The 21,647-nt window shown below is 41.8% G+C and overlaps 1 protein-coding gene across 10 annotated transcripts in view; it reads left to right on the forward strand.

Moving 5' to 3' along the window:
- Positions 1-21,647, forward strand: part of PLEKHM3 (pleckstrin homology domain containing M3) — a 209,466-nt gene that overhangs the window by 20,616 nt on the left and 167,203 nt on the right. For 9 of the 10 annotated variants that reach the window (XR_004441598.1, XR_004441597.1, XR_004441599.1 and 6 more), the window contains one exon: positions 4,922-5,850. Coding sequence is in view for 7 of the 10 variants with exons in the window: in XM_033230501.1 (XP_033086392.1) it covers positions 5,241-5,850 (610 nt within the window). In the remaining 3 variants the exon portion in view is untranslated. Of the gene's footprint in view, positions 1-2,993; positions 3,042-4,921; positions 5,851-21,647 lie in introns of all 10 variants that reach the window. The other variant, XM_033230496.1, reaches the window with a different exon arrangement.

The raw sequence follows: 21,647 nt of genomic DNA on the forward strand, positions 1-21,647 counted from the left end.
GGAGAAGTAAGAAGGGCATGGTGTCTGTAGTCAAGTAACTCAGAGTTTAGAGTAGGATCTAGAGAGATTGGCTGGTCATTTCGGTACAATGTGGCAAACCCAGGGTGCTATGAGAGCCTGAGCAATTAGGAAGAGCTCCCCAGCTTGGACAAAAGCATGGAGGAGTAAAATAACAAGGTGGGTGGTGTCAGGCCTCTGAGCCCAAGCTAAGCCATCATCTCCCCAGCGACCTGCACATCCAGATGGCCTGAAGTAGCTGAAGATCCACAGAAGTGAAAATAGCTTAACTGATGACATTCCACCATTGTGATTTGTTTCTGCCCCACCTTAACAGATGGATGTACTTTGTCATCTCCCCCACCCTTAAGAAGGTTCTTTATAATCTCCCCCACCCTTAAGAAGTTTCTTTGTAATTCTCCCCACTCTTGAGAATGTACTTTGTGAGATCCACCCCCTGCCCCCAAAACATTGCTCTTAACTCCACCACCTATCCCAAAACCTGTAAGAACTCATGATAATCCCACCACCTTTGCTGACTCCTTTTTTGGGCTCAGCCCACCTGCACCCAGGTGAAATAAACAGCCATGTTGTTCACACAAAGACAGTTTGGTGATCTCTTCACATGGACACGTGAAACAGGTGGGTGTTGGTGAAGAACTTTAACTTGGAGAAGTGGATAGGTCATGAGGCGCTATCTCTTATGCAACGCAACAGCAACACATTTGTTCAACACATATCTATTTAGTACATGTGTGTGTGCATGCACGCCAAACGCTATTCTGTGTATTTAGGGTACATTAGTGAACACAATGAACACAAATTCCTGGACTCGTAGAGCTTATATTTTAGTGGAGAGAAACACTAAATGTTAAATAAGTCAATTAAATGGTATGTTAGAAGATGGTAAATGCTTAAGGAAAAAGGGTACCTCAAGCCAGGTGATCAAGGTTAACGTGAACAGTCATGTAGTAAGTCATGTTCATAGTATATATCCTTAATATTATATGATGAGAATGGTACTTCAAAAACATATAGCCCTGGATTCGTGATGAGAAAAAACATCAAACAAATCCAAACTGAGGGACATTCTCTGAAATACCTGACTAGTACTCCTCAAAACTGTCAAAGACATCAAAAACAGGTAAAGTCTGAGACACCATCATAGCCAAGACAAGGCCCAAGAAACAGGACGACTAAATGTCATGTGGTATCCTGTATAGGATCCTGGAATAGTTAGAGGACGTTAGGGAAATTTGAAGAATTTTGAAGAAGGTATAACTTAAGTTAATAATAATGTAACAATATTGGTTCATTAATTGTGAAAAATGTATCATACTAATGTAAGATGTTACATACAGGAAACGGAGCATGGGATATATAGGAACTGAGGGTGTTACCTTTGTAATAATTCTATAGATATAAAACTGTTAACCGGGAGTGGTGGCTCATGCCTGTAATCCTAGCACTTTGGGAGGCCAAGGTGGGAAGATCACCAGAGTTCAAGAGTTCGAGACTAGCCTGGCAACATGGGGAAGCCCCGTCTCTACTAAAATTAAAAAAATTAGCCAGGCATGATGGCGGACGCCTATAATCCCTACTACTCAGGAGGCCAAGGCAGGAGAATTGCTTGAACACGGTGGGCTAGAGGTTGCAGTGAGCTGAGATCGTGCCACTTCACTCTAGCCTGGGCGAAAGAACAAAACTCCGTCTCAAAACAAAAACAAACAAAACTGTTTTAAAATGAAAAGTTTATTTAAACAAAAGCAGAGTAAGGGAGATCAAGAGTCTAGGGCAGAGAAAGGCATTATGATTTTAAAGAGGGTGGTCAGGGAGGGTCATATGAACAGTTAGCTAAGGAGAGAGTTGTCCATGTTGGGGTGTCTGGGGGAACAGCAAATGCAAAGGCCCTGAGGTGAAAACTTGCCTGCATGTTTAAGAGCATGAAAGTGCTCATGGGGCCTCTTCCCTTCTTTGGGCCTCAGTGGCTTCTTCTATGAAATACTAAGGTTGAAAAGATAATCCCAAAGGCCAGTTTCCTTGTCTAACAGTCTATGGCTTTAGACCATGTGGGTTAGAAGTATTCCACCAACCAGCATGGCCAACACTGGTTATATACATTCTTTTTTTTTTTTCTTTGAGACAGGGCCTCACTCTGTTGCCCAGGCTGGGGTGCAGTTTTGCGATCTCAGCTCACTGCAACCTCCGACTCCCTGGTTCAAATGATCCTCCCACCTCAGCCCCCTGAGTAGCTGGGACTACAGGTGCACACCACCATGACTGGCTCATTTTTGTATTTTTAGTAGAGATGAGGTTTCACCATGTTGGCCAGGCTGGTCTCGAACTCTTGGTGGATCAAGTGATCTGCCTGCCTCCCAGAGTGGTGGGATTACAGGCATGAGCCACTGCACCTGGCCTGTTATATACTTCTAACCAGCCTGCAAATACCAAGCCAGAAGCATAAAAAATAATATATCTAGATAGTTCGATAAATCAAAAAAAAGAGAAAGAAACAATTACTTTGAAGGTTATTTACACCTTCTCTGTCATGAGTAAAGACTGAATTTGAAACATTGGATGAGAAAAGGAATATCAGTAATCTTCAGTGAACAACTTAATGCTCTGAACCTTGGAGCCTCTTATACATTGGGAAACTTGTACTTTGTTTATGTTCATTTCAGTTTTTAGTAAGGAAAGAATGAAAAGTTTTAAGATTTATTATATTTATGTATATTTCTGTCTCTGGTATATAAGATGAAATTGAAATATATCCCAAGTTTCAAAATTATAGAAGCACTAAAACCCTGTTACACAATTAGAGAGACTGAAGGTTTAACTTTAGACTCAGAAAAAATAACCCTGTTTACAGCTAGAAATGTTTTATAACTAATATATAGCTCTAAAAATAAATCTATGCCTTGCTTCATGAAGTGCTAACATAATAAATATCAAAATATGTAAAAGTAGACAAACTCATAGTCATTATCACTTTGCAGGAGGTTCTCCTATGAACTGCAAACCTCCTTGATACATCTAAAATAAAGGTCTGTATGTATGAGTTTAATTTACATATGTTAAGCTAAGTAGATTGGTACTGTTGATATAAATGTAATGGTTTAATGACCTAAGTGGAAAAAATGAATTTAACCATAAAAATTGTGAAGTTTTTACAAAGAAACCACGTCTATCTACATTTGTGACAACACGTATGTATTAGTTCGTTTTCACGCTGCTGATAAAGATATACCCCTAGACTGGGCAATTTACAAAAGAAAGAGTTTTATTGGACTTACAATTCCACATGGCTGGGGAGGCCTCACAATCATGGTGGAAGGTGAAAAGCATGTGCCATGTGGCGGCAGACAAGAGAAGAACTTGTGCAGGGAAACTCCTCTTTTAAAACTATCAGATCTTGTGAGACTTACTCACTATCACAGTAACAGTACGGGAAAGACCTGCCCCCATGATTCGATTACTTCCCACTGGGTCCCTCCCACAACAAGTAGGAATTCAAGATGAGATTTGGGTGGGGACACAGCCAAAGCATGTCAATATATAATGGTGTTGCTAGTTGCCTAGTTTTGCCTACTTGTAAGTAGTTAAGGATTTTTTTTTTTTTTTTTTTTTTTTTTGAGGCGGAGTCTCGCTCTGTCGCCCGGACTGAAGTGCAGTGGCCAGATCTCAGCTCACTGCAAGCTCCGCCTCCCGGGTTTACGCCATTCTCCTGCCTCAGCCTCCCAAGTAGCTGGGACTACAGGCGCCCGCCACCTCGCCCGGCTAGTTTTTTTTGTATTTTTAGTAGAGATGGGGTTTCACCGTGTTAGCCAGGATGGTCTCGATCTCCTGACCTCGTGATCCGCCCGTCTCGGCCTCCCAAAGTGCTGGGATTACAGGCTTGAGCCACCGCGCCCGGCCAGTAGTTAAGGATTAAAAAAGCCCTTGCCTAGTTGTTTTGTTTTTTTTTTCTTTGGTAAAGGTATAAAGGTATATGTGACAGTTGGGCACTTGAAATGTGACTAGTGTAACTGAGGGACTTTGATTTTACTAGATTTACATTTGAATGGTCATAATGGCTGCTGTCTACTGTACTGGACAGCATCACTGTCAAGGTCTGCTCTAATTTGGCCCGGCCTTGGTAATCTAGTATTTGAAAGCGCGGGTTACTACTTATGTAGAATTCTTTCTGCCCAGGTAGAGATGTAAGGTTTGGAACTTGAGTTCTGTAGAGAGAAAAAGATGAACTCAAACCTGCCACTCAGGCCGTGACTTCACCTTAAGCTCTTAGACACCCTGCAGACCGGACCCATACTCTGAGGCCAATCCTGGAAGTCTCGGGGAGTTTGGAGCCTGAAACCCTAAGAACGCCAGAGCATTGCTGAAGTCCAGAGTCATCATCAAGCATTATATAATCTAAGTCTAAGAAGCACAAGCACAGTCACATTTGGATTTTAAAAAAGGGCAGAACCTCCTTCTCTGCTTCCCTGGGGCACCTTTAAACCCAGCAGATCATCAGTGCCTTCAAAGTTGGTGAAAGGACTCAAGCATTTATGACTTTTAGACTGATTACGATACAGGCCCAGTCACAGAATTCCTAGTCTCTTTTGCTTACTATTTTAGGTCAGCATATCAGAGATTTGCCAGGGCAGTCTTTTCACAAATGCTCTCAAAGCATTTTCTCTGTGTGAGTAAAAGCTATTGACCTTAATTCCTCTTATCAAGTGCTCCTCCCTGCTCCGTTTAAGTTTTTATCCAAAGCGGGTAGTGATATGTATTCCTGACAATGGCACTTCTGTGTAGGTGTTGTCTGCCTTTGTGCTTGACTGCCATAGAACGGGCGTAGAAGTGGGAAAGCAATTCGGCAGATTTGTGTACTGTAGAATACAATGAACCATGTGCCAACGTTATCCTGTTTATTTTCTTCCAGGAAATCAAGGATTGGCGTGGCGTTGCTTTGACAAGTACTTCCTGTTGTCTTCACAGAGGTCTTGCTGAAGAATAATCTCAAAGGAACATTTGGTCTCCCTATACATCTGTTAATGTCCATTAGCCAGTAGCAAATGCTTTTAATTATTGGGGAAACATCAACCACCTTTGTGTTTGGCCTGCTCCAGGAAGCCCAATGAAGGTTTCTTCCAGTTGTTTCCATAGCTGTATTGCTAAAGCACCCCTCTTGGTTGGGTGAATGTTCATGAAGCCATTTCTGGAACCAGCTTAGGAGGCTGAGGCCTCCTGGAGCCTGTGACATGGAAGCTTTGGAAGTGGATGATATCAGCCCGGCCTTAGAAGTTACGGAGGAGTTCTTTAGTACTTTGGATAGTAAGCTAGAAAAGGCTGTGCAGCAAGCAGAGGTTTATGGGATCCAGGAAGTCCCTGAACTGGTGGGGCATGAGGTACTCAGTAACATAACAGACAATGGTGCTATGAGAAATGTCACCTCCCTGGGCAAGGGGGGCATGATTTGGGACCACTGTAAGAGCAGGCTCTTAGAAACCAAAGCTCAAAATGTCTTCCCTGCCAAAGAACAGTTTATGGTCCAGAGAGGGACAACCCCAGATAATCTTTCCTGGATGGAACAAAAGGAAGCATCAACCTTTAATTTTTTCAATATCTGTCAGCGTCGGAGGGACCGGCCTCGTTCTGTAAATGACTTACTGGATGAGACCTCAACTTTCAAGCCAGGGCATGCTCGATCACGATCAGATATTACCCAAGTGGACTGGAGGGTGGTCCTCAAAACCACGGCTTTGCAGCAGCAGCAACAGCAGCAGCCATCGCTTCAAGGCCCGCACGTCACCAGGCCATCTTTTCTGTTGCCCTCACCAAATAAGATAGAAGATGCTCAAGGAAATACTGGTATGTTTTTAAATATTATTTATTTATTTCCTTTTTTTTTTCTTTTGGGGCTATGACTCAGATAAGCTTACATGTTTTTATATCTGACTTCTACTGAATCATTGCTGATTTTTCGTTTGTCTCTCTTAATCTGCCTCACGAGAATATTACGCTCCAGCATCCACATCTGGCCTTGCTTATCTAAGCTCCCTCTTCCATTTTCTTATGTACTTTACCAGGCCTCAAGTCAACAGTCTTAGTATCTTCCTAAGAGGTATTCAGTGAAAAGACAATTATGGTAAATTCTCCCTTTCTAATCTTGTATGTTAGAATCAGAATACTCTCATACTTAATGTATTAATAGTATTTTCCTGTGCACATTGTATGATACTGCCTATTCTTACAGTAGATCGTACGTTGGGCTGAGCCTATGCTAGGAAGGAGTTAAAGATGTGTGAAGACACAATCCCTGCCCTAAAGAACCTTTCATCCAACACCAACAAAGACTCAAGGATACTTGGTAACGAGAGACAGTAGATGGGCCTTTGAAATGTGTGGGAGGGGCTTTCATTTTACTGTCCATACAAGAGTGAGTGGCAGTGACTGTAAGAGGACAGAAGAAGGAGAAGACACTGTGGGTTGGGCTTCTCAGGAAGGGCTTGGCTTGCAAGGGGACATGGAACTTGAGCTACATCTGGAAGGACACTAAGATGCAGACGGAACATCACAGGACATGGCACTTGGTCAGGGTTACAGTGTAAACAAAGGTGGGGAGAAGGGCGTGCAGAAGAGAGCAAGCAGACCCTGGCAAGTAGAGCAAAGGACCCTGTAGCCAGCAGTGACAGGAAATGGCTGGAGAGGGTGGTTAGGTCCTCCCTCATGGCAGAGGATCTTGAATTTCTTTTCTCCTCATACTTTATTCACATATGTGTACACATGAATACGTACTCATGAACTTGCTCTTCTGTGAGACACAACAAACTCTCTCTCCATTTTCCCCAGAATTTCCTTTGAGATAATCTCATTTATACAGGCTATCAATTTTTGTTACTAATGACTCTCAGTCACCCTACTCAACCTTTACTGTAGATGGCTTCTACTCAATTAACTGGGAGACCATTTTTGGTACTTCGCTGCTGTTTTAGTATTACTTCAGTTTCTATCATTGCATGGTATTCTATCGATGCGTTCAACATTTGAATTATAAAAATTAGCTTATAAGTGTAACCCAAGGCAAGGATATAGTTTAGTATGTCTGTTAAGGAAATGCAGTGTTCCAGAAATTCATCCTTTTCAAATCCTTTATTTTTTACACTCTAATTCATGACTTGTAATTCCTTGTCTTCTCTGCTAGGCTGTCACCAGTCTTACATCTAACCAAGGGTAGTGACCATGGGAGTGAAAAGAAAAGGACATTATATATATTTTTTCTTCTTTTAAAATCCGTTTTTTTAGAGACAAGGTCTTGTTGTCTCCCAGGCTGGAATACGATGGTGTAATTGTAGCTCATTGCAGCCTCAAACTCTCAGGCTCATGGGATCCTCCAACATCAGCCTCTCAAGTTGCTGGGACTATAGGCAGGCCTGGCTAATTTTTTCAGGTTTTTTTAGAGATGGGGTCTTGCTGTGTTGCTATGGCTGGTCCTGTGCTCAAGCAATCCTTCCATTTCAGCCATCCAAGTAGCTGGGATTACAGGCATCAGCCACCACACCTGGCTAAGAAAAGGATATTTTAAAGCACAGTACTTGATGACTGATTAGATATTAAGGGACATGGCTGGGCATGGTGGCTCATGCCTGTAATCCCAGTACTTTGGGAGGCTGAGGCAGGCGGATCATTTGAGGTCAGAGATCAGTCTGGACAACAAGGCAAAACCCTGTCTTTACTAAGAACAAAAATTAGCTGGGCTTGGTGGCACGCTGCTGTAGTCCCAGCTACTTGGGAGGCTGAGGCGTGAAAATCAATTGAACCTGGGAGGTGGAGGTTGCAGTGAGACGGCGCCACTGCACTCCAGCCTGGGCGACAGAGGGAGACTGTCTCAAAAAAAAAAAAAAGATGTTAAGGGACATACAAGTTGCTGTAAGCCCAGTGCCTAGCAGAATGATAGCTTTGCCTTGAGCTCATGTACAAGCAGTTGCACCTTCTGATTAGCAAATAACCTCAGTAGTTTTTTTTTGGTTTCTTGGCATTCATTTAAGTTTTTAATCACAAAGCCTCCTTAACTATCCTAAATCCCTGGTGTAGCCCAAATTAAGAGGGTGTCATATTTCCAATTTTCTTTTTCCTAGCTTGTTTTGATTGTAAATACAAGAACTCAACCTTCCTTAGGCTCTCTAAAGACCTGAACTGCTCCTTTGAGTGCTCTACAGACCATGATAATTATTTAATTATGTTTAAAAAAGTTTAATATTAAATTATGTTGAAATATGAGAACTGAGTGGTATTTTGAAAAGTCAACTGTAACAAATGGCATTTGCAAGTATCAATATAATATATTCTGACCACCGTTTATTTATTTATTTTTAAAATTTTTTCCAACAAGGTCTCACTTAGTTGCCCAGTTTGGAGTGCAGTGGTGTAAATCATAGCTCACTGCAGCCTCAGTCTCCCAGGCTCATGCAGTCCTTCTGCCTCATATCGCTAGGACTACAGGTGTGTACCACCATGCCTGGCTAATTTTTTATTATTATTATTTTTAGTAGAGACGAGGTCTTGCTATGTTGCCCAGGCTGGTTGCAAACTCCTGGGCTCAAGCAATCCTCCTACCTAGGTCTCCCAAACTGTTGGGGTTACAGGCGTGAGCAACTGCTCCCAGCTATTGCCACCTTTTAGTCATCCAGGAGATAGCAAATGTGGGTAAATGGCATGCCAAGTTTTGGACACCTTTTCTTTCTGGCATTCTCTGGAGAGCAGGCAAGATAAATCATGTTCCTATTGCCCATCAGTTGAAGAGCAGGGGCAAGCAGTGGCCACCCATTTTCAGGCTGCAGTTCTAGATTGCATGGCTAATCACCTCTTCTCACAAGCTGGTATTCTCACAAGCATTCTGGAGGGGTGTGCCAATATCCAGGTGCCTGCTAGTCAAAATCAGCCAAGATCTCTGAGTAAAATTTACTTTAAAACCTTTTAAATTAGTAATCCAAACTGAGGAAAGACTCATTGTTTCTCCTGAGGAATATGCCGAAAGCAGAGGGAGGCAGTGCAGTACCTTGGCTAGAGCTGAAGATGAGGACCGAGATTTGGGGTCAGGTAAGACTTCTTCCTTGAGCTGCAGACTCGCATCTCCAACTGCCTGGTGAGCATTTTTGTTGGAATGTACCACAGGCACCTCAAATTCAAAGTGTCTCAAATGACTCATAATCCTCCTTTCTCCCACTCCTGCTGTTCTTAGTTAACAAGAGTTAATGAAAGGCTGGGGGCTCTTCAGAAGAAATAAAATTTTGTCAATGGGTTTCTTTTGACAAGGTTTTGTGTCTAGCCCAGTCATTCTCTTACGGGTGTTATTACTGCATGGTTATGTTTTCTCCAGTTAATGTTCATTTTTTTACCTGGCTCCTTTTCTGAACTCACCTTGAATAGCTTAAAGGCTTATGAAAGAGTGCGTCTTCCCTCGTCTGCTCCTTCTTCCTACCCCGCTTCATCCCTTTCCTTCCTCCTGTAACAAGTCGGAGGGTCTTCTTCATCAGGTAGGGCCTCTACGTCTTGTGTCTCAATTGGTGATGAATAGTCCGGCTCTTGAGCCTTTCTGAGGATAAATGCTGTTTTGGGTACATAAAGCAAATTGGGCTCAGGTATAATGAGGGCTGTGGGTAGCTGGGGTGTAGCAGCTATTTTGCTAATAGGGAAGCCTGGTCTGAAATTCTGGTCAAACAAAGTAGCATATTTGTTAGAAACACTGACTGTAAACCTAGACTGTTAGAGTTTCCAACTTTGCTTTAGTACTTACTAGTTGTATAACATAGGGCAGGTTTCTTAATCACTCTGTACCCCCATGTTAACTTTTTTTTTTTTTTTGGACATAAACTATCAGGTAATGGTAGTACTGACCTCAATTTCTTGCGGTCATTAAATGGGTTAAAACATCTACAGTGCTTCTTAGAACCATGTTCAGTACGCTTGAACACTTAATAAAAGTTTTAAACATTGAATGATATTATTGTTACTATTATAAATTGAATTTGAAATCCATCAGTGAGAATCAAAGTGACACTAACAAGCACTTCAGGGTGTTTTTTTTTTTGTTATAAAATGGGCCTCACAATAAATATTTCTTGAAATGAATTGGCCTTCCTGTGGTATACTTTCTCATAGTTATTAACTGGTTTGTTAATGGGAAATAGACCATTCTTTCCCTCTCTCATACTGATTTGTGATCAGCTACTTAATTGTCATTCACACCAGAGTTTATAGTCACTGATGGAAGTGATTGTTTCTTACCCATTTGTTTTTCTTTCTTTTTAAAGTTACTTTTCACCTGAGAATTTTACCCATTGTTTTATCTTCAGTATCTAACTTAGTGCTTTGAACGTGTGCTCAAAAATATGTGCTCGAAAATTTTTTTAATGTAAAATGAATGTAATCCTGGTAAGAACTAAGCTGATAAATTAAAGACATTAACTTCTTTAGCTGGTTTGTGTCTTTCTAGAAAAAATGACTCCACCCTCTTTTCTGACATCCTCCCTTTCTCCACCTTCACATCAACATTAAGCATTTGTACATCCTCTCTGTGAAGCTCTGTAGCAGCAGTAAATACTGAAAAATGAAGATAGGCTTTTGTCTCAAAAGCTGCCCCGTGTTCACGTTCCCCTCCCTGACTGTGTGTGGCTTATAAAGTGCCCCTAACATTGGAAGAATGTTACTCTGGTCTTGGAGAGCTTGGAGAGCTATTTAGATACCGTTTCAGACTCCTGAGTTGCGTACGCACAATTAAAATTTCCCTTCTTACAGGAATCTGACTGCTGTTTGATGAGCACAAAGCCTGGTGAGATCATTGTGGTTTGCCCTTTAGTCTTTCTGAAGTTGGCAATCATTTGAGATAATTTTATAACGTTTTTCAATTTTTCTCTCTTCCTTAATTGTGTTTCTTTATAGAAGATTATTGCTTTGGATTTGGAGACCAGTGCTTTCCTAGAATGGGAAAGGGATATCTGAGAGCAGAATACATGAACCAGATTAATAGTTTGTTTATTACTGTCAAAGCCAACATCTGAGCACCCAGTGTGTTTGTTCTCAGGGTGAGTGAGAGAGCCCAGGTGGAAAGAGAGGAGAAAAATAATAATGCAGTGGCAGTGGCAGCTAACACTTTGTTCACTGACAATTTTAAGTGCTTTATAGGTAGCAGCTTATTTAGTTTATAGAACACTCCTGTGACATGGGTTTTTCATTGGTCCTGTTTTAAGGATGATGAAACTGAGGCACAGGAAGCGTAAGTAACTCGTTCGAATTCCCACAGTGAGGGAGAAGTGGAGCCTCAATTTGGATCTAGGCAGTCTTCCTCCGAGTCCAGGCTCTTAACCACTAAGCTGGTGCTGTGCCCTTACTTTGGAAGCTAGTGGTCCTCAGTCTCCACAGCCCTCCACGTTGAAAACCTCATTGGCAGTAAATCCCTATGGGGGTAGTTGGTGGGGATCAGTACGATAATGTTCACTGAACTAAAATTAACCAACTTAGGTGTGGTTGAAATTATTTAACACAGAAAGATTTATGTATGCCTTGTAACTCTTATCACTGGTTCAGAAAAACTGAGGCATGCCAAAGCAATCCAGCTAAGCAAGGATTTTTCCCTGCATTTAACTTATTCGCTGAAATACTTGGACACAGAGCCGGTCACTTTCTTAGGAGACCAATGAATCCACAAAAGGAAGACAGTCACTTTGCCTTTCATACTGTTTAATGTTAGCATGGCAACAGCTGAAGTGAACCGACCCCGATGGGTTTGTAAGCACGGAAGGGAGAGCTGTGGGGTTTTGCCCCATTTTAAAAAAATTATTATACATTAAGTTCTGGGATACATGTGCAGAACGTGCAGGTTTGTTACATAGGTATACACGTGTTTGGCCCATTTTTTAACTGTTTTACTTGGGAGATTGCCTTGCCTCAGGCAGAGGCAGACCTAGCTCTGACTTCTTAAGAAGGAATGTTGGCTGTGCTAGTGGATGAAGGTTGCCACCAGTTGATGGGATGTGGCTTTTTTCCCATCTTAAATAGTTAACACCATTTCCATCATCTGAGGATTGAATAGTTCTGTCTCAGGGTTAAATCATAAAGTGATGATGGGAAGAAATAGATCTAAGGCAGAGTGACAGCAGAGGCAATTATCTCTGAAGAACCTCAAGGTAGGTGGTGGACACCAAAGCTTCCTCAGGATCAGTGCCTCTCCTTACTGCCATCCCAGCGTTTGCTATGCCCTTGGTAGCTATAGGAAGGTATGACTGGGAACCAGCCCTGAGAGTGGGCCCTGATCCTGCTACCAGAATGGCTGATTTCTTACAAGTCAATTCCAGAAAATGAAAAAAAAAAAAAAAAAAGAATGGCTGATTTCTAGTCTTAGCACTAGTCTTAGTTGTATAAAGACATGCTCTTTGCTAGTGCCTGTACTAAACCCTTTTCCCTCCGCATCACTGTTATCTGTTCTTGTTCATTGAGTAATGACACAATCATAAGCACCAAGGACTTCCCTGTGGGATAAAGAAAACAAGGTCTTAACATCTCAGAATTACAATCTAAACATAAACGTATCATAAGGTAAGAACATAAAAAGTCATGTGAACATGTGAACATATATATGAAATATAGGTTATACACACACACACTTATAACAAAGTATAGACACATAGAGGAAGTGAGGCTGTATATAGACAACTTTATTGTCTGTTGCGTTTGGTTTACAAACCTACTGAGGCAGGTTAAATTATCTCTATTGTCCTTCCCAACTCCGAAATTATATCATTCTAGGATGTATTTGAACTGACCCTGACTCATGGTTGTGTGGAAGCTAATTACTGTAGTCAGATAATAAAAAATTGTAATGAAAACGTAGGTATGGTTGAAATTATTTAACACAGAAAGATTTCTGTGTGTCTTGTAACTCTACTTCTGGGTGGAACCGCTGTTGCAATTTTTAAAATAAAAAAATTTTAAAGAAATTCTTTGCATTAGCTACAGAGCTCTGAAACTCAACAAACTGCCAGAATCTAACTTACTTTTCCATTCCTGACTGTGTTCACATTTTCATCTGCTTGGCAAGGGCAGTGGTCAACTGGGCTTTTGTTTCCGTCGGTTTCACTCTCTGCTGACCTGGTACCATTCCTATGCCTGTATTTTCTTGTTCTAAGTACTTCAGGAGAAGGTCTCAAGCAGAGATTTTCTTTAGGGCTAGAAAAACCATGGCAGTAGAGTTTCTTTATCCCAGGTTTTGTGTTACTCTGTTTCGGTTCCCTTTTTCCCCATCTTTCACTTTTTTTTAAAAAAAGCCAAATTTGGGACTTATACTAAAATGACTGCTTTTTCAATTATGATGTTTCTCAAAAGCCTTGGAGCCAGTAGAGGTGGGAATATTCCTGCAGGCTAAGAACAAGTGAGGTCACCAGGACATGGTCTCTTGCTGAATTTATGATTCACCCTTCAGCAAGATTAGTCAGTACAAAGAAGTTGCTAAAATAGGTCACAGAAAATTGATTTTATATGGTTGTATAGTTTCCATTGGTTACATTATTGAATGTTGGCCTGTGGCAGCTATTTGGAAACCCAATATACCTCATTGACAGCCCACATTCTGATTCATAACACTTCTCTATGGGAACCTTTAAATCAAAATGTCTGATATTTTTTCCTGGTTGTCCTACTAATTTATTTTTTTTTCTTTTTGGCTAAGGAAAACTATGGTTACTAATTTTATAAACTGCTAAAGTTTTCTTTCTAAAACACAAATCGTTTCATATCACTTTGTTCTCAAAAGTGAACCACAGTTCCCCATTTCTTACAAAATCAGGTGTAAACTTTATAAAGCATCCAGGTATCTTCCCAACCTTATCACCCACACCTTCTTCCTTTTGAGCCTTTGCCATTTTTGAAAGTGCCATGTGCTTTAAAGCTCCTGGGCCTTTGCTGCCTCTTCATCCCAGAATACTTTCCCTACCCTTTTCACTTTCCAAAAATCCTCCATTATCTTTCAAGGGCCAATTCAAATGCCCTATCCTCCCTGGGACCTTTCCAGATTTTTCTCAATTAAAATTCTTCTTTTTTTCCCCCTTTCACTTTATGTTCCCATGGCACATTTTACTCTGCTGTGCACGATAGATAATTGCTTGTCCATCCATCTCCCACACCAGATTGGAAGTCCTTTGAAGGTATCAGCTGTATTGTAGAAAACTGTGCTGTACCAAGCATGAGCACATGGAAGGTTGAATTCTGTGTATTGGTGCTTAAAAATCAGGACAGAATAGTGATGTTTTGTTTTTTATTTAAAATGGAAAGGGCTTCTCTTTCCTTTCTCCTTAGTTACAGCTTGATTCAAGTTGAATGAAGTTTGTTATTATTAATACTGTCAGTAAGACAGTATCACTTAATGAGCAATAATTTTATGCCCAGCTCTGTGCTAAGAAGTGTTCATTCACTATCTTAGTTAATAATCACAACAGTTTAACATAATAGATGATATAATCCTGATCTACAAAGGAGGAAACTGAGGCTTAGAGAAGATGACCTCATCCAAGGCTATGCAGCTAGTATGTGGCAGGGCTAGGATTCTAAGCCAAGCCTAACTCCAAGACTGCACATAACCACTGTGTTATACTGCCTCTCCAGCCTGAGGAAGGCTAGGACTCATGCCCTCCACCACAAATAAAACACAATGTGATCTAGATTTAAAGTCTAGAGGTTGGAGTTCCACTCTCAACTTGCCCACTTTGTGCTATAACCTTGGCCAAGTCATTTTGCTTCCTGGAACCTCTTTCCAAATGTGTTCAGTCAGTTAGAATGCTTTCAGAAGCAAGTAAAGTACTCAACCAAAAGTGGCACAAATAGTAAGGCCAAAATATCATTGTATTTTTTCTTTTATCTAACAGATAACTATTGAGCACTTAGTGAATGTCGAGGACTTATGCAATGAACACTTAACAAGATACCCAGGGGTAGGTGGTCTTGGGGTCATCCAGGACCTACAGGCTTTCCATCTTTTTGCTTTGTTGTCCTTGGTATATTGGTGTTTCTCTTCTCTCCCCTCGTTGGTACAAAGTGGCTACAGCTGCCCCAAGGATCACTGTTTAAAAAATTTTTCCTAACTTCCCAAGTGTGTTCGGATCGTTTTCTTAAATACCAACAGTAAAAGCCAGGAAGAAAGAAAGCAGGGCATCTCTTCTGGGTCTTTTTTCCAGAGGCTCCCAATAGCGCCCGCTCCTTGGCCAGAACTGGGTCACATGTCCACCCCTAAGGCAATCTCTGGCAAAGGAAAATAGGCTTATTGTGATTGGATTAAACAAATTATTATTCTTTTCACAGGGCAGGGGAGAGGCCATCTTTCCTGAGTGTATTGCCCCCATACCTGAACAAAATTAGGTTCTGTTAATGAAGGCAGCTGATAGGTTCTGCCTCACGTGTGGATGTACTAGTGGAATTTCTAGGATCCCTTCCAGCTCTAAGTCTCTAATTCTGTAGGCTGCATCAAGAAATTGTAATGGAATGCCATTTATGCCTCAAATCCAGCAGCCTCAGTATGGTAGGGTCTTTTATGTTTAATTCCTATAGATTAGAGATGTAGATCCAAAAGCTCACCATGGCAAAGAATAAGCATGGTTTGAAAGGCGATGTTCGGAATTGTTTCCTGGGTCAAAAAGCTCAACAAAGGCTAGGGCTTCCCCTCATCACAGAAGACAGAAAAACTCTGCTTTTTAAAAAGTTGGATCTGTGATCTCCTAGTCAGGTTCACACTTGAGAAAAATTGGCCAGGAATGTATTGACTTATGCTCTATCACTGTTGCAAAGAACTGGATGGAAGAGACTATGCTCTTATGCTCTATCACTGTTGCAAAGAACTGGATGGAAGGGATCCCTAAACTGGTATATCTGGCTAATATGTAGCCAGATATGTTACAGGTCTGTTTCCACTAGAGCTGACATAGGTAATCTTTCTTCTAGGTTTATGAAGGGAAAATGAATGGAATATCCTCTTTTTACCCAAAAAGAAAGTCTCCAAAGTAGCCATAGAAAAGACTAGTTCATTTCTACCAAAACAAATTTGTTAATAAAAATATCTGTGGAATACCATCTGTGTACTCCACTGGCCAATACTGTACCAGGGCCTGTGGAGCGTATTTAATATGTGCAAGACACAGTCTGGCTTTGGTTCCTGTAGTATCATTCTCTTCATGTTCTTTGCTATGGACATGTGTGTCAGTGTTATGATTAGTGTGCCCTGATGTGCCTGTGACGAGGAGGACAAATACCTAACATTAGTTCATTTTTTCCCTTTGTTTCTGGCTTAATCATAGTTGAGTACTATAATATGAAACAAATTGACTTGGAAAACTGTGTTTTATTAACCAGGAATCAAAGAAAAGAGTGATGATTGTGATTCAGAATACCAGAGGAGTCTTCATTGAGGAAAGGCTATTTCAGCTGAACTTTGAGAGTTGAGCACAAAGTCAAGGTGGAAAGAACACAGCGTATGTATGAGATGGTCAGGAGGCTAACCTAGAACAGGGGGACATTTTGGAGTAGTAGGCTGAGACTTTGGAGGACCTTCAAAGCCATACGAATAGACTTACTGTGATATATTTGGCAAGAAGCACCTACACATGTCTTGAGACTCAAGATTAAAGGGTATTTGATAAGAAATGTGGAAGTTGGTGGGGTGAAAGGTGGTGTGCTACCCTCATTTTCAGTGGCCTTATGTGTCCATGTAAAGGGACATCAGCTAGAATGGCACTCTTGGCCTCTCTCCATCCCTTTGCACACTCCACCCATGAGAAGGAGGAGTGACTTATTGGCAAGTTTAGGAGATGAACCAGGTAATTCAGCTGCTCTCCTAAGAGCACTACTTCTGGTCCGCTTGCCCAGGTCTGCTCCTCCATGCCATCAGCCCTTCACGGGCAGTTTCCCAGGAGGGGAGTCCTCTGGCTATCCAGTGATGCTTGTGACTCAGAGGTAAGTCTGTGAAATCCTGGGGTTCAATTTGCTGCTACACAACTAAGTTGCATCCTCCAACTGGCTGATGTTTCGATCCCCATGTATCTGGCCACCCTCTGTCCATCTCAATTGGTTCAAAAGTTGGGTGAGGAAAAGGAATGCTCTTCAATGGGTCTCCTCAGGCCCCAGCAGTACATGGAATGATTGGTAGGTGGAAAGAACTAAGGGATGGAAACCAATCAGGTCTGCCAGGCGTCATGATGTCTGATGAGGACTCAAATTAGGATGATAGTGACAATGAAGAGAAAGTGGGACTTGTGAAAAGGAAAAGAAGGGCTGTAATTGGGGATAGATGGAGGATAACGGATAAAGGAAAGAGAAAATCTAAGTGAAGGCCCACCATCTGAAATGCTCTTTACCCCTTCCTGCCATCTCTGAATATCAATTCTATCCTCTCTTCAAAGTCTACCTCAGATGCCACCTCCTTCTCAAGACTTTTAAGAACTTCCCAGGCAAAAGCCCTCTCTTTCTTCTCTTGCATGTTAGAAGGCTCTGAGTACTTTTTGCTGCATATTGCAGATACTTTGGGGCCCATCTTTTCTCCACTATGGACTATAAACTCTATTGACAGGATCTGTGTCTGATTGGTTTGGTATCTCCACAGATTCTGGCAAAGTCCTTTGCTGATACAGTCAACAATATTTATGGAGCCAGCCTCTGGTATTCAGGAAGGAGAGAGATATCAAGGTCCCTGTTCTCAGGAGGAGAGAGTTCTTTGAAGGAAATAAAGCAAGAGGTGTGATGGAGAACAATTGAGGAGCTCTTTAACCTGAGTGGTTAAGGGATGGCTTCACTGAGAACAGCACTTTTGAAGTGAAGCACTGAGAGAGGCAAATAAGGTAGTGGAACTGGGGAGAGAAGCCCCAGATAGAGAACATGGCAACTCAGAGACCTCGGAGCTAGAATGTGCTTGGCTTGTTCAAGGAACCTAAGAGAAGATTGCGGCTGGAGTGAGAGAAAGGTTATAAGATGACGTGAGATGAGGTCAGAGCAATAGCCAGAGGCCAGGTCATGTGGACCAGGAAGAAGAGGCATTGTAAGCATATGGAATCTGAAGGAAAAAGACAGTTCAGCCATAAGGGGGTAGGATCAAGCAAATAATTTTTTAATAGACACAGTAAACCTTGGGATATTGGAAGATAGAGGAAAGGAGGTTAGTAGAGAGAGAACTGCAACATGTTATAGAAGAAGGGATTCTAGAGAAGTAGGAAGGAGCTTGTTAACAGTAGAGATGGAAGGGTCTGCTATAGCAAGGAAGCAAAAAGTTTCTTCTTTTGATACTAAAAGGCTGAAACGGAAAACATCTATTGAACACTTACATAGTGTCAGGCATTGTCCTAAGAGCTACTTTTTTTTTTTTTTTTTTTTTTTGAGACAGAGTCTCGCTCTGTCGCCCAGACTGGAGTGCAGTGGCCGGATCTCAGCTCACTGCAAGCTCCGCCTCCCGGGTTTACGCCATTCTCCTGCCTCAGCCTCCCGAGTAGCTGGGACCACAGGCACCCGCCACCTCGCCCAGCTAGTTTTTTATATTTTTTAGTAGAGACAGAGTTTCACCGTGTTAGCCAGGATGGTCTCGATCGCCTGACCTCATGATCCACCCGTCTCGGCCTCCCAAAGTGCTGGGATTACAGGCTTGAGCCACCACGCCCGGCCTAGAGCTACTTATTTCTTCCTCACAACAGTACACAGAGGTACATACTACTATGATAGCCCCACTTTAAAGATGAGGAAACTGAGACTCAGGTTAAATAATTTGTCAATGGTCATGTAGGCAGTAAGGGCAGAATTGGGAGTTGAACCTAGGCTGGTTGCTCCAGCAACTGTGGCCTTAACCACTAAGCTCTGTGGCACCTCTACAGGAAATGGGTTAGTATGATGTTGAAGTGAAGCCAAATATCTTATATATACAAGAGCTCCCTACAGTGCACAGAGAAAGAGACCGTGGAATTAGGTGTTTGAGGAAAGTGAAGATGGTATGGATATACTGTTCTGGGGATTGTGTTTCAGATCCACTGAAATGAATGAAAGAATAGATTATCAGGATTAAAGATATGATAGAAGGTGAGCAATATGAATTTGTGTTTCCTGGGGTTAGCACTTCTATCTCTTGCTTAAGAAAGCTAGACTTAAATAGAGAATATAGATGATGGTGTGATCCAGAATTGGTGATTAAATCAGAGAGGTAAGAGAAAACAAGTTTTAACTACTGACCACAGGATCTTGAGAAGCTAGGAGTCCAGTGAAACAGGGAAGAGGTTGTATGGGGTGAGGTGGAAGAGTTTTGTGATTGAAGGCCCTCATGAAGATGGAGTAGAAGGCAGGTGAGGTGGACTGAGAAAAATGCCTGTGTAAAGAATGAAGGAGAACCAGGTTGGAATTGATAAGAACTTTATTATGAAGAGTTCTAAAAGGTCTAGGATATTACTGTTGTGGAAGACAGAATTTGTCTCTGGAGTCAAAGAGGGTAAGGAACTGTGTTGTCAAGATCCTAAAACCAGAGGGCAAATGCATAACTCACATTATTACCCACCACAGCAACACCCCAGGGTTCTTTCCCACTGAGTCTACATGTGGTCTCAGCATCTTTCTCAGTGCAGAGTTCCAGGAAGTCAATAGCAGTCGATGAAAATTGACTTTTATCTTTGCTTTAGACAGTGCCAGGAGGGGTTGTTACTTGAGACCAAGAGTGGGTGGAGCTGACAGTGGGGCAGTGTATAAGAGATGAAGTTTAGTAGTCCCCTGGAATTAGAGTCGGTGGCTAGAGTGGAATTTTGAAACCTAGAGGGTGTAACTAATCTTAGAGAAGTCCACAGCCTTAGAGGAGGGAGTGGGTCTGGTAGGTGGTTGAATGGTTCTCAGGAAGTCTAACCACATTCTCTCCTGGCCCAGGCTGTCAGTGCAGTGCTGGCAGCACCTGGGCCAGAGCCGTTAGGTGAGGTTGAACCAAGTGGCATGGTGTCTGCAAAGCTGGAAACGGGGCCTAAAAGGCAAGAGGAAGTAGCAGTTGAATACAGATTGTTGGTATTGGCCATAAGTGAAGATGAGCCAAATCAGAGGAATACCTTTGTTCTGAAGTGATGCTTCTTTTCTTTTATCTTTAGCTAATCAATTATATTGATGGAGGCCTCATGTAGTGGCTCACACCTGTAATTCCAACACTTTGGAAGGCCAAGGCGGTAGGATTGCTTGAGCCCAGGAGTTTGAGACCAGTCTGGGCAACATAGTGAGGCCCTGTCTCTATAAAAATAAAAATAAATTATCTGGGCGTAGTTGGCGCACACCTGTAGTCCTAGCTACTCAGGAGGCTGAGGTGGGAGGATTTCTTTTTTTTTTTTTTTTTTTTTTTTTTTTTTTGAGACAGAGTCTGGCTCTGCCGCCCAGGCTGGAGTGCAGTGGCCGGATCTCAGCTCACTGCAAGCTCCGCCTCCCAGGTTCACGCCATTCTCCTGCCTCAGCCTCCCGAGTAACTGGGACTACAGGCGCCCGCCGCCTCGCCCGGCTAATTTTTTTGTATTTTTTAGTCGAGACGGGGTTTCACCGTGTTAGCCAGGATGGTCTCGATCTCCTGACCTCGTGATCCGCCCGTCTCGGCCTCCCAAAGTGCTGGGATTACAGGCTTGAGCCACCGCGCCCGGCCGGGAGGATTTCTTGAGCCTGGGAGGTTGATGCTTGTCGTGAGCCATGAACATGCCACTGCACTTCAGCTTGGTCAACAGAGCAAGACCCTGTCTCAAAAAAAAACCAAAAAATTTTTATAATGATGGAGAAGTCTATATTCGAGTAATTTACCACAACGAAATTGTAAGGACCTTAAGAACTCCTGTCACCTTTGTGTCTCCAACAAAGCTTAGTTCCCTGCTTTGCACGTAGTTGGTGCTCCATAAATGCGGGTCAAATTGCTTTGCTTCCTTGTCTTTGAGCCTATATAACAGTTGTAAATCCTGTTTCCTGACTTTCAGATAATATCATTTATCCTTTCAGCTTACTATAGCCTGTAGAGAAACTGAGAAGAAAGATGATCCAGTGAAAGAAGTGTCATAGATCTGCTAAACTTTGACAGAGAAGCAGTCCGGGTGAGCCTGTCTAGGACAGGGTGTTATACTGCAGTCTTAGGAGTCCTCCATCCACTTTCTGCTGTGGCTTTTTTTCACATTTATTAATCTTATTATAATAACTTAAGTATTTCATTTAAATTTTCCTAGATAATTTTGATTTGGAATATTGGCACCACATGGCTTTTGAGTTCTTTGAAAACATTAAAAGATTGCACTTTGTCTTTCATTCCAACTATTGCCTGATCTTCAGAATCCTATTCCTGTGGATTCATTCATTATTCTGACTCAGGCAGTCCAGATTTTCCTGGTAAAGTAGGTTACCTAAACATTTCGTTTATTGTGATCTGGAACATTGTATTTTTTAAAAAGGGAAAATTCTATAAAGTAACCAAAATGAAAGCACATTAATAGTTCAGTAATTATATATGCTAATATATGTAAACAAACCTAATTATTTTATCTGTATATATTTATAAAAAATGTCTAAAGGGTTCATATCAAACAGTATACAGTCTGGGCAGGAGAATTTTGTGGGTGCTAGGGTGTAGAAGTGGAAACTTTTTTTTTCCTTTTACATTT

The sequence above is a fragment of the Trachypithecus francoisi genome, unplaced genomic scaffold, assembly GCF_009764315.1.
Source record: "Trachypithecus francoisi isolate TF-2019V2 unplaced genomic scaffold, Tfra_2.0 Lachesis_group13, whole genome shotgun sequence".
Lineage (NCBI taxonomy): Eukaryota > Metazoa > Chordata > Mammalia > Primates > Cercopithecidae > Trachypithecus > Trachypithecus francoisi.